Source organism: Cuculus canorus, chromosome 2 (assembly GCF_017976375.1).
Source record: "Cuculus canorus isolate bCucCan1 chromosome 2, bCucCan1.pri, whole genome shotgun sequence".
Lineage (NCBI taxonomy): Eukaryota > Metazoa > Chordata > Aves > Cuculiformes > Cuculidae > Cuculus > Cuculus canorus.
Window position 1 is genome coordinate 141,727,354 of NC_071402.1, and position 12,927 is coordinate 141,740,280.

Below are 12,927 nucleotides of genomic sequence, written 5' to 3' on the forward strand. Positions count from 1 at the left end.
TTGTAATAACAATAAATGAATCCACAGTGAAGCTACCTGCACATTTACAACACCCCTAGGAGGGGACAAGAGGTAGTGACTTTACATTGAATCACCTGTGAACATACTAGAACACATTTTTAAGAAGAAATGCACCTTGTCAAGTTCTGACCAAGAAGTGAAACCAACCAGGACTTTTTCCTTTTCTCCAAGCCTTCATTTCAGGAGGGAAGATTTCAGTTTCATAGAATCACAGAATAGTTTGTCATCTAGTCCAACCCCACTGCAGTGAACAGGGACATCTCCCACTAGATTACAGGTTGCTCAGAGCCACATCCAACCTGACCTTGAATGTTTCCAGGAATGGGCCATCTACCACCTCTCTGGGCAACCCGTGCCAGTGTTTCAACACCCTCAGCGAAAAATAATTCTTCCTAATATCTAGTCTAAACTTCTCTTTTAGTTTAAAACTATTACCCCATGTCCTATTGCTACAGGCCCTGCTAGCTAAAAAGTTTTTCCCCATCTTTCTTATAAGCTCCCTTTGAGTATTGAAAGGCCGCAGTAAGGTCTCCTTGGAGTCTTCTCCAAGCTGAACAACCCCAACTCTTTCGGCCTCTCTTCACATGGAAGGTGTTCCAGCCCTTTGATAATTTTGGTGGCCCTCCTATGGACCTGCTCCAACAGGTACATATCTTTCCTGTGTTGAGGGCTCCAGAACTGGACACAGTACTCCAGGTGGGGTCTCATCAAAGCAGAGATGAAGGGCAGAATCACCTCCCTCGACCTGCTGGCCACGCTTCTTTTGATGAAGTCCAGGATATGGTTGGCCTTCCGGGCTGCAAGCTCACATTGCTGGCTCATGTCCAGCTTCTCATCCACCAGGACCACCAAGTCCTTCTCCACAGGGCTGCTGTCAATCTCTTCATCTCCTAGCCTGTATCGATACAGAGGATTGCCCTGACCAAGGTGCAGGACCTTGTACCCTGTCTTATTGAACCTCATCAAGTTTTCACAAGCCCATTTCTCCAGCTTGTCAAAGTTTCTCTAATTTACCAATACTTAATCAATATATATATATATTCCTCTCTAAGCAATGATTAGTCCTGGAATAAAGACTCACTGACTGATCTCACAAGCTATATTTAAAACAGAGTTCTGAACATTCTGAAATATAAGAGTCAGTCTGTAATTTCAGAGCAGTTGTACTATCTTATCACCCTATAACAGGCTGCCAGAAATGCTTCTGGCTAATGCCCATCACCATTTGTTCTAAAGAGATCAACTTTCTGGCTGTAGCAGGTAAGTCAGGACATTTGGGCTTTGATTCACATCTGATACACGTCTTACATTTCAACTTTGAGGCAATAATTTTGGATATATATTGACTCTGTAGATATTTGTTAAGAGGTTTATTAGCAGGTTCCTAATAACACATGGAATTAGCTGCTGTATTTCGTCCAGAATAAAAATGCAAGGTGGATGTGAAAACCATTCCCATAAATACCCAGTTCTTAGCATGAAGGATTTCAGCATTTTTCCTTCAACATGCAAGTTAGCCAAGGGGATCAGAACATGTTTTCTGTGTAAAGAGAATGAAATTCTGTATTGTGTTGCTTGTAGCCCTGGAATCGGCTGCAGGTATTGAAGATAAGAAACAGATTCCTGGAAATAGATCCAAAAAGATGATCCAGGCAGTATTTCGCAAGTGATCCTCTTAGTTAAATCTTTTCAATAAGCATGAATGGAATGAGGAAAGGAAATCTTTCAGAATATCCAAACAGGGTTGGTTTGTTTGTTTGTTTTTTTTCCCAAGTTCTGCAATCTGCTTGGATTACTGAGGCGTTTCTGAAAATATTTGAGACTGTGGGATCCAATTCAGAGAACATTTCAAACATCACCTTGAAATGACATGGATCAATTCTTTTTTTTTTTGTTAGGAATAAATGTCCACGTTAACATTTGATCATAGTGTAAACTGGTGTTTCTTGGGTCAGCACACCTGTCAGAATGTAATCAAATCCAGAGAGTATGACCACCATTCAAAAAGAAAGGATATGGCTTTATTTATATTACAGCAATGGATAAATGTCACGGCCTAATTTTAAGACACTGTAGGCATTAATAAAGCAATCAGTGACGATCTCAGACCTGTGGTTTAAACTCGGCCTCTCCTACTATTCGGTGATGATTTGTATCCTACTTGTTATGTAGGCACACACTACTCTTTCCAAAGCAGGATCCCAGGGGCAGAAAACCTGCTGCCGCCAGTGACTGAGTGGAAACTGATGCACGAGTGTTCTCCCAATCCAGGCCCAAACCCACCGCCCCGCAGCGGATCACGGGGTACCCGCCTCGGGAAACAAGGCCCGGACGGCCCCGGCCCCGCCCCCGCCACGGCCCCGCCCCGCGCCCCGTCTCCTTCCGCCGGTGGGCGGCGCGGCGCCCTGGGACACCTCCCGCAGCTTCCAGAAGAGCCGGGGCGTCGCGGGAGGGGCGGGGCCGCCGCGGGTGGCGCAGCGGGAATTGCGGCCGCCGCGGGGCCCGGCCGGGGCGGGGCGGGCCGGGCCGTGATGCCCTTGTTTATTTTTACCCGGGCGGCTCATCCTCTCCGGCAGCCCCGGCGCGGCCCCCGCCGCCGCTCCCCGCCCCGGCGCCACCGCCTATAAAGCGCCGCCCGCGGGGAGCCGAGGATGCAGCTCTACAGCTCCGTGATCACGCACTACCCGGCGGGTGCGACGGCGGCCGCCGCGGCCTCGCCGAGCGCTGCCGGCGTCTTCAAGGTCTCCCTGCCGCCGGGCCCCGCTGAAGCACCGACTGCCGCCGCGGGCCCGAGCCCGAGCCCGGCCGCAGAGGGCCCCGCCGAGGACAGCTTCGCCGCCGCCGCCATGCCCGCGTTCTCGTCCTGCCTGGAGGTGGTGCCGAGCGGCGCGCGCCTCGGGGCCCGCGCGCAGGGGGTCGCGGGCCGCCGTCCCGCCGAGCGCGTGGTGCCCGTGCGCGTGGTGCCGCGCGCGCGGCCCTGGCTGGCCGAGCCGCCCCCGGAGCCCAGCAACCGCAGCCTCCGCCTCGGCGAGCACTGCCGCGCGCTGCGGGCCGCGGCCGCCCAGCACGGGGCGCGCCCCGCCGACGGCCGCGGCGAGGAGGAGGAGGAGGAGGGAGCGGGTCCCGAGGCGCGCGGCAGCGCCGGCGGCAGGGCGGAGCGCAGCGAGAAGCTGGCGCTGTACCTGGCCGAGGTGGAGAAGCAGGACAAGTACCTGCGGCAGAAGGGCCGGTTCCGCTTCCACATCATCCCCGACGGGAACTGCCTTTATCGCGCCGTCTGCAAAGCGGTGTACGGGGACCAGCGGCTGCACGGCGAGCTCCGCGAGCAGACCGTGCACTACATCGCTGATCACCTGGACCACTTCAACCCCATCATCGAGGGCGACGTGGGAGAGTTCCTCATCGGCGCCGCCCAGGACGGGGCCTGGGCCGGGTACCCGGAGCTGCTGGCCATGGGGCAGATGCTGAACGTGAACATCCACCTCACCACGGGCGGCCGGCCCGAGAGCCCCACGGTTTCCACCATGGTTCACTACCTGGGGCCCGAGGACCCGACGCGGCCCAGTATCTGGCTGAGCTGGCTTAGCAACGGGCACTACGACGCCGTGCTGGACCGCGTGTGCCCCAACCCAGAGTACGAGGCGTGGTGCAGGCAGACTCAGGTACAGCGCAGGCGGGACGAGGAGCTGGCCAAGTCCATGGCGGTGTCCTTGTCCAAGATGTACATTGAGCAGAACGCCTGCTCTTGAGGCCGCCCGGGCCGCAGGCTGGGAGGTTCGCTGCAGGGACAGAGACGGAGTGTGTGCTGGCTGTGATGGTGATGCCTTAATCCTTAATGAAGCAGCAGCACCCCGGGTTGATGAGGACTGTAGATTATGGGGGATAAATACAAGCGTGTCTGATATTCTGTTGTAAAAAACCCAACAACTTAGCCTGGGAATATTTGCAGGCAGATTCTCTCTGTATGTTTGTGTCTCCCCTCCCCACTATTTTCTATGAGAATGTATTTTTTGCACAATACTCTTGAACTGTTACCTCCATCTTCTACATCTTACATTAGTATCTGGCTTTCAGCTGTACGGCCAAAAACGTTTGTAAATGGATTTTGTAAATAAGGCTTATGATGTAACAGCTATTTTTTGCTGTGTTTTTTACCCATAAACCTTATATTTTTACCAAATGAAGTTGATGTCAAACTAACGCTCCCTAACTAATGAAAGTATCCTGAGTATTTTCTTGCGAAACTAAAACAATGGTTTTTGTGAAAGTGCAGCAAAGTATGAACAGACTGGTTTTCGGAACAGTTGGTTTCTCTGCCTGGAGCACAGAACAGGTCCTTTGAGCCAGTTGGAATGCAGCTACACATGAACAGCACAAGGAGCAATTGACTCTTCTGTATTTAATTACTGTTTTGAGTAAACTGTTCTCTTGTTGCCTGGTTGTTGGCTCACCCTCTGCTCCATCTATATTATTTATCTGTAATAACAGAACATTAACTTGCAATAGAATGTTGTGACTAGATAATAGTCTCCCGCTTTGGCAATAATTGCCTTGGCTGCACTTTGGTGTTTGTGTTCTTGTTTCTGGGGTTATGGTGTCTTTTGTATAAGCCCTGCTTCTTTTTGGCATTGGTGTTGCACCAACAAATCATTATTTGATCACAACGTTTTATTCACTTGACATTATTTTCTAACCAAGAAATCAGGAGTGGTATTCTACACTATGGTTTAAAAGAAAAAAGTATTTAAATTGAAGTTTGTATGGTTTGCTGGGTCAAACATTTAAGTGTTTCCAATCTGAATTCTGTCTCTTCTACTTTCTGATTAACTTGTTAGGTATATTTATTAAGTAATGCAGTTTGTACTTTTTTATTTTGTAATATATTGTGATTTTGGAATTTTTACTGTATTTGTATAATAGGAGTATTCACAGCTAAAATGGAATGAATAAAGAATATAATTTTACTTGTGCTCTTTTTTTCCACCCTTTGCGTTTCTGGGGTGGTGAAGAACTGCATGTGAGTTCTCAAGACCCTTCATTTAGCTTCTCTGCCTTAGTTTCACCAGTTAAGAGGCGGGAAGAAGGGACATGGTACTCTGCAAAAGTAAACCGCTAATTCTGGTGCCTGTGGATATATAGAAAGCATTTGAAGACAATTGAACATCTGTAATTCTTTTGTAGCTGTAGAAGACCTTTGTCTATTTCTGTTAATGAAAAAGTTTTTGTATATTTATATGCCTTAGAGGGGTTCTCAAACATGGTAGCTGGGCTGGTGGTATCAGTAGTTGTGATGAACCATTTCTCTGCTGGGCTGTGTACACGCTTAGGCTCAGTAACTGAAAATTTCTATTCTGCAGTCAGTGCTAAAACTGATTTAGATTTGTCCTATCGCTAGTGATACCTTTGCAACCTTTTTACTTGAATAGAGAGATAACGTTGTAAGGTAATACATTTTTCCTCCCTTTACAAGATAGAAATGCCTTGCAAGTTGTTCAACAGTACTCTGTGCATGTGCTTGTATGCATTTACAAATCTACCCTGTCTCCAAAATTGCTAGAAGGCCATCCTCAAATGACAGAAGGGCAGTGGGTTAAAATTAGGATTAAAAATGAGCTCAATAGCTGAAATGCAGCAGTCTTAGTTGAGCACACTCACAAGCTGCAGGACTGATTCTGTGTATCTTTGGTAGTTTCATGTGATGCAAAGAGTAGATTTAAAATGCTTTGTTATGTAATTTGCAAAATAGTGGTAAATGCGGACTGTGCTTCCCCTGTCATCTTCACACACAATCGTGCTTTTTCTTCAAAGGTCGAAAAGGTGAAAAGAAGAAAAAAAAAAAAAGTCTTGCTAGTCCACTATCCACTTTGCTGAAGTTCTGGAAAACTGAGTTCTGAGGTAAGAGCAAGGCAAAGATTCAGATATGGATGTGTTGGTGAGGAAGAGAGATGGTTGATGAGGAGAACAGCTACCCAGGTGGCTGTAAGCACAAAAATATTAATGACAGTATGACTAAATGTCAGTGATGTGCTTGAATGACTAAAAACTTTGTATCTGAACTGCTTAGGTTTTGGGTTGGATATGACAAATTCGTTCGAAGTTGTCAATATCCAAAAATTTTTAAAAGCATTTCTTTGTGATCTTTTAAAATTACCATTTTCCACTATGTAATGAATCATGATTACAAATTTTATTTGTGTTCTGTGGCACAAACCTTAGAAATACTCAGAGTAAGCTAAGCAAAGGATTGATGCTGCATAGTGTTCACTCTATTAAAATAGCGACAAAAAAAAGTGTTAAAAATCAACAGCTCAGAACCCCACTGAGTTCCTTTAGCAATTAGATGCTACTGCATGAGTCACTGGGGCATGGAGAAAACTAAGGAATTTGAAAAAAATAGGTTGCTTGTTGAAGTAGTTTGCAAAGACATTGAGGATGTGTCGCTGAAGCAGGTAACGAGGCAGCTTGTATTACATACTGTGTCTATTCCAAAAGGAAATGACATAACCGGCATGTCAGATGTTTCAGGCACGTGGGAAGTGAAAACAACTTTTTTTATAGCTCTGGTGTTTAATGTTCAGCTGAGACTGTTTAGATGCAAGCTAGTGGTGTCTTGCCTGAGTAGTGAGTAGAGGCAGTTTTATGGAGAAGATTTATAGAGTCAGTTATCCTAATACAAACAAAGCTGTACAAAACTGCTTGTAACATTGTAGCTTGTCCCCAGCAAAGCCACAAGTAGGTGCAATTTTTATCTTATTGTCCCGTTCAACAGTTCCAGTGATGAGGGAAGAACAGATGTTGTCCTTGCTCATAGTTTCAGTACCTGATTATTTTAATGTTGGCTGATCACTTGCATAACCCTGCTAATCCTTAGGCCTGTCTGGAGACATTGGTCAACAGACTATTTTATTTGCAATAATGAGAAGGACAGTTTCATTTTTAATATTTGGTGACGTGGCCCAGGGAGAAACATTCAGGGAGAAAACATTTTAATTCTAAACTTAGAAAATGTGAACTGGGGTCTGTGAGAGCATAAACTTTGTGATGGCGTCTTTGCTTGTACTTTATAATGGAATTGTGAATCGGTTGACATGTTGGATGCTTCATTTTGGGAGTTTCTTAGGTTGCCAAGGCTATGGCATTCTGTCTCTAAAGGTGCGATGGATATGTTAGAATTTTCACGTGTATTCAATAGACACTGTTACACACAGCAAGGTTTGCAAGAACTGAATTAGTTTGCATGTACAATGAATGCATGCCAAAATAAGGGCAGTGGGCGGGTGGGAAGGAAAAGACTTGTGTGTTGTTCTTCATCTCAGTCAGTGATTTTCTTTTGGAAAATTCAGTGGATGACTCTGTGCTTAGTAACTTACTTAGGGTGCATAGAAGTTACCTAGTGCCAGCTACTGCGTTTATCTGTACTGTTGTACTTGTTTGGTACATTACATGGCTACAAAAGAAATATGTTGCACTAATGTCACTTGTAAATAAAAGTGTATTTCAGTACTCAGACATGTACAAAACCACATGCATCCAAATATTTCTTCTGTCTGCTTTTGCTTTTATTATGTTAGAATTAGTTGTTAGGATTTTTGAGGCTAAAATTCTAGTTTTGGTTTAGTGGTTTGTCCGTGTGTACGTGGCTCCTGAATCTAAGGAGAAAATGACAACAGATATCTCACAACAGGGACAAGTACCCGGCATTAACAGTTTTTTGGTTATACGCTTTCATGCGTATTTAATAGTTTGTTTATATGCATCGATAAGTGTTCCTAGGATGTTGGTGCAAAACCCTCAGCTTTGGTGTTAAAAAAATTGTCCTATTTCTGAATGGTATGGTTACATGAAAGTATGCAGCATGTGGAAAGGTTGTGAGTGACCATTTGAAAGGACATCAGCTCTGCCAAATGCAGCTCTATAGTCATTAGGACTTTTTAAAAGAAGCAGTAAAATCTAACTTTTTAGTGTTATACTGGCTGATTTATAATGCATGCATTTTAGTTGCAAAAAGTGGCTTTCATATTTCCCGTTCCATTTTAATTTGTAATTTGTCTTTTTTAGAAACAAGTTAATAGCATTAATGGGTAGAAAGCCATAAAAATGCAGCAATATGTTGTCTTTCAGTCCTTTGTTTCCAGAGATAGTATTTAAAATGTTTTTTATATGAGGAAACCCATTCAGGTTATTCAGACTGCAAATTCATAGAATTAAAACACTAGCAAGTTCCAAGTTTGTGTTGCATGAGTGGTTATTATTCTGTCTCTTCGTACATTTTTCTTAGTTACTGAATAAGATCAGGCTTGTCTGGAGAAAAACTCAGTGTGCAATTGTAGTAACATGAGGCATGTACACACATAGAACTAATCTTTCCGACATGATCTTAAATTTGGCATTTCCTGCATTTTCAGTGTGTATTTTTACACCATCATGCCTTTAGTGCATATTTTATTTCCTACAGTTTTTAGTGGAAGTTGTAGAAAATAAACTGTTGTGCCATTCTTATGAGGCGTGGTTAGCGGTGTTTGAACCTTCAGCAGTGTAGCACAGTTAAGCTGTGTCAAGGGTGGCATCTGCAGAAGAAGACTATAGAAGGAGGGGAGGGTAGCTGAGAGAAAGGCTGGGGGTGAGAAGTTGGTTTTGAAGGAGCCCAGGGCATCTTCTGTCCTTTTGTCTCCTGTGTTCAACCACATTCCAAGCATGAGGAGATCTTAATTTGTTGTGGTGGGTGGTGGGCCTGCTCTGCTGCTCTGGTGACAGTGTACATCAGGCTTGCTGTTGTTGGTCACTGGTATTTAGCTACAAAGTTCTTACGCTGACAAGGTTTTGAGGGGCTGCAAAAGAAAGAAATGATGCAACACTATCTCAGAAAAAAACTTTATAGAATTTCACAGAAAAAGATGTGGTATCTTTATTCCTGTGAACTAAGTATCTAAGTTGCTAGTATCAATGAGTTAAGGTGTGGTTGAATATCAAAATGGTTTGCAAGTACCAACAAAATTTTGAAAATCACATAAGCATGTTAGCAGCTTTTTGAGAATGAAATACTGCTTGAAATAAGGGGTTTTTTTTGAAAAAAAAAAAAAAAATTCATTATCCAGACCATATTATTTTCACAGGTACAAGGATCCAGCATTTTTCTGGCACATAACTATTTTTTGCTGAGTGTGAAACTTCATTTTTCAGCTGTTCAACTAACCCAACATTTCTAGGCAGGAAAACACATGGTTTCATATCTCTTGGTGGTCGGATTTGGAACATAGTAAATTCTGTCAATTTAACCTAATATGGCTAAGAGCAATACTTCTTCCCATTGCTGATGCTGTACTCGAGTTTAGATGGCTGCTTTTAAAAATAACATGATCTTTGGAACTCCAGCTGAGCTTCTTTTGATAGTTTTTTTTTAGAGAGATGCTGTGGTCAAAATGTCTTCCTTTTGTAAATATAGAACACAGTACCATTTAGATCTGAATTGACTGTCTTCCATATGACTTAAAGACTGAGCTTTGACTAAGCCATTAGGCAATTAATTAATGTGTTTATATGACTTGTTTGCTTTCCTACCAAACTTCCGTTCCTCTAGGTTAGGTTACTCCCAGGGGCTGACCTTGCCTTTTGTGGCTTAAGGTACTAGTGATGATAAAATTATTGTCTTGTTAATTACTGGCACAATTCCTATTACTCCTACAAACCCTACCTGCAATCTTATAATTTCTTTTTGCTTTGATTTTTATTGCTTGTTAATTATTTGCCCATTGGAAATTAGTTATGCTGTAAACCAAAACCTACTTAAAGAAGACATCTGAATGAGTTTAGAAGTTGACATCTGTTTTGCCACTTATGTAATTGGAGGGAAAGGTGGTGCCCAAAATGGAGCACCTGTGAAAGGACTTGAGGGATGGTTATGTCAGCTTTAATGCCCTTTTGTTTATTGTTTCTTAATAATAAGGATATAAAGTTGCCTCACAACATGTTATATTTTTACTAAACTGAGAATGGAGACAAAAGAAACTAATACCGGTAGATTAAGAAAGAAAGCAATCTTCTGCTATTAGGAGCCAGGAAGTAATTGGTATTTTCATTTATTTCCCACCATGTCTAGTATACAGTGAAATAAAAGCCTTTAGCTTTAGATAAGGAATGTTTGTGCACGTAATCTGCATCCTTCTTGAACTGGTATGTTGAATATATGTAGAATAAGATCTTTTACTTCAGATTTATACCTACAAAAGTGGTGAATAAGAAGTTTCTTTGCCTAAATGTCTTATCTTTTATGCTGTAGAGCATTTAGCACAACAAAGCTACAATCACACTGGGACTTCTATGAGAAGCAGTGTTACTAACAGCACACACATTGCAGATATCTGAAAACTTCATCTGTCTTTTTTTTTTTCTTTGACAAGCAGCTTATCTGACTTATCAGGAAGTAAATATTTATGGATGTTTTCTCGGTTAGGTGTCTGTCTTTTTGTATATACTCACAACAATTCCTGTAAAACTTTTGTGTGAATGTGATTCCTAGTAGTTTTAAAAATTTCACCTAGTATTTTGCAGCAGTTTCCCTGAAGAGGCCCTGCAACATCTGAATTTGTTAGAAATTATAGCTAACAGTAAAACTTTCAGTATTTGATTATATATTTGATAGCATTTGCTTAGTCAGTTTCCTTTTCTTGTACAAGAGTATTATATAGCTCTGGCCAGTGACAAACATGTTGCAAAATGGCCAAACAGGACAAATCTGGGCTCTGGTAGGTAAATTAAAAAATCTTTCAATGAGCAACAGTTCTTGTGGAAAGCTTCACCAAACGTGTTATTGTAAAGGCGACTATTAAGATACTCCAGTACATATGTTCTTCAAAACACTTTATTGTCACTCTGAAATTGTTTCAACAAAAAAACCCAGAAGAACATGATAGGTTACAACAAAATGTTGCCTAAAATTACCGAACAGGGTTCCAGTAGTTCTCGAACTGTTCTGTTCTGTACGACACTGTCAAAGCAAATTTCCTGCTATGTTTGCTTGTAGGAATTCCTTTAGAATTCCTTCAAATTATGATTTAAGTGATAATTAACACATGGGATAACATTTCTCTTTAACCTTGCAGGCCTGATGTGCGGAACTGAAGGGGCAATAAGATTCCTGAACTGAGCAGCGCTCGGTTGCCCATACATTAGTTTTCTCTGGCTAGCAACACTAACACTTTCTGCATTAGCCAACGTCCAAAAGCTCAGTGGCACTTAGGTTTATGTACCTATCACAAAAGCCTCTGTAATTTCAGTTGAAAAATGTGGCAGAGATTCATGACTAGACTAGAATTACCCCCTAACTGATGCAGATTATCTATCAAATGGAGTGTTATTTGTATGCTCATGCCTGAAGTTGCAATATGTACTCGAAATGCACTTTGATTGAATGTAAGAATCACCAGGCGATTACAGAATTTATCTGTAAATAAATTCACCAGCAGTGGTGAATCCTGGGTGACTTCAGATTTCCTCAGGCTGGTTTGACCCACGTTCTCTTGGGCCCATTATCCATCCCTGGGAGCGGTCCGTCAAGAGCCTGCAAGAGCCATCATCCCAGCCCAGCATCTGCTGGTTCAGTGGGAGGGATGAGACAGCTTGGAGAAGGAGCGGGGTCAGTGAGCCCTGAGCTTGGTGTGTCAATACCACTCTTTGAATTCCACTTTGAAACTGTAATTTCAATTATTTGGTGAGTAAATAGTGATAGAATAAATACCAAAGAAAATCTCAGTTTTTTGGTTATTATATTGAAGCACGCATGTTGTATTGTACCAGCCTCATCCTCAGGTTACAAAAGATGTAAACTGCTCCAGGTGAGCCATATTTGAAAGGTACCATGGCATCCATCATTCCAGAGGCAGATTATACAACACCTTGGCAATGGCCTCAGCCTTAACATCTACAGGAAATCACTCTGCCAACTAGGCTTCTAGCCTTTGAGACCAAGTAGGTAATAGTAGATGCTCTACTTCAGTCAAGGGATTGAGAGTTAATCTCCGTTAAGACATTTGGTGCTTCCTCAAGCCTTTGAGCTTTATCTCAGTGCTCTCTGGATTGAGCTCTGGCCAGCCAGTAGCTATATCAAATCTCTTTCAGTTACTTGATACTGATGGAGGAGGTAGACAAGAAGCAGGTGCTGTCGCTGTGTAGGGAAACTTGTGCTCCAGCATATCTCGTTGATTCTCTTAACAGTGTCCTGTATCACTCCTGTCTAGTCTGAAGTGTGAGGGTAAAGAAATGATACACCATTGCAACGTGGAATCGGCTCTCTTTCACTACTCCCTTGAAATCTCTCAGACAAAAATCTTCAAATCTGTGCCAAGCCAGTTATGCTTATTTGTTTTTCTACAGACTATAAATATATCGCTAGGATTTTATAGCTAGCCATGGAGCATTTTACAGCTCTGGAAATGCTACAGACTTTGATCGCATGGAGATCTCTAGTGGAATGCAGTCAGGTTTTCTACCCAATTTAGCTCTGGATCCAGATTTATCTGGTGCTCAAATATGTGTTTCAGTCTATTTGCTACCACCATTATGTATTTAATGCCCCGTAAACTTGAAGTGTTTACTCCCGTAGCGTAGGGAAGAAATGTTGGGTATTGTTTCCAGTGAGAGTGAATACAATCAAAACCTGAACAGAGAGGAGAGTAGCACCTTATGATGCCAAAACTTGTTCTTGACATGGACATTTTACCTTCCAGTCTTTTTTTTTTTTTTTTTTTCTTTTTAGATTAAGCTGTGCTATGAAGCCAGATCTTATGTATGGATCAGTTTTCCTTGCAGATACTGGTAGGTACTGTGAATGAGGAAGGAAAAATGCAATAAAATGAATAGACAAAAGTGTGTGTATGCACACCGAAAAGATTAGAAATGGATTTCTGTTCT

At 42.7% G+C, this 12,927-nt stretch overlaps 1 protein-coding gene across 1 annotated transcript; it reads left to right on the forward strand.

Annotated features, from left to right (window-relative positions):
• The first annotated feature begins 2,451 nt into the window (after nucleotides 1–2,451).
• Nucleotides 2,452–4,985, forward strand: OTUD1 (OTU deubiquitinase 1). The gene has a single exon (XM_054059771.1). It carries the CDS (start codon nucleotides 2,673–2,675, stop codon nucleotides 3,768–3,770), a length of 1,098 nt encoding a protein of 365 aa, XP_053915746.1. The 5' UTR covers nucleotides 2,452–2,672; the 3' UTR covers nucleotides 3,771–4,985.
• Nucleotides 4,986–12,927: the final 7,942 nt, after the last annotated feature.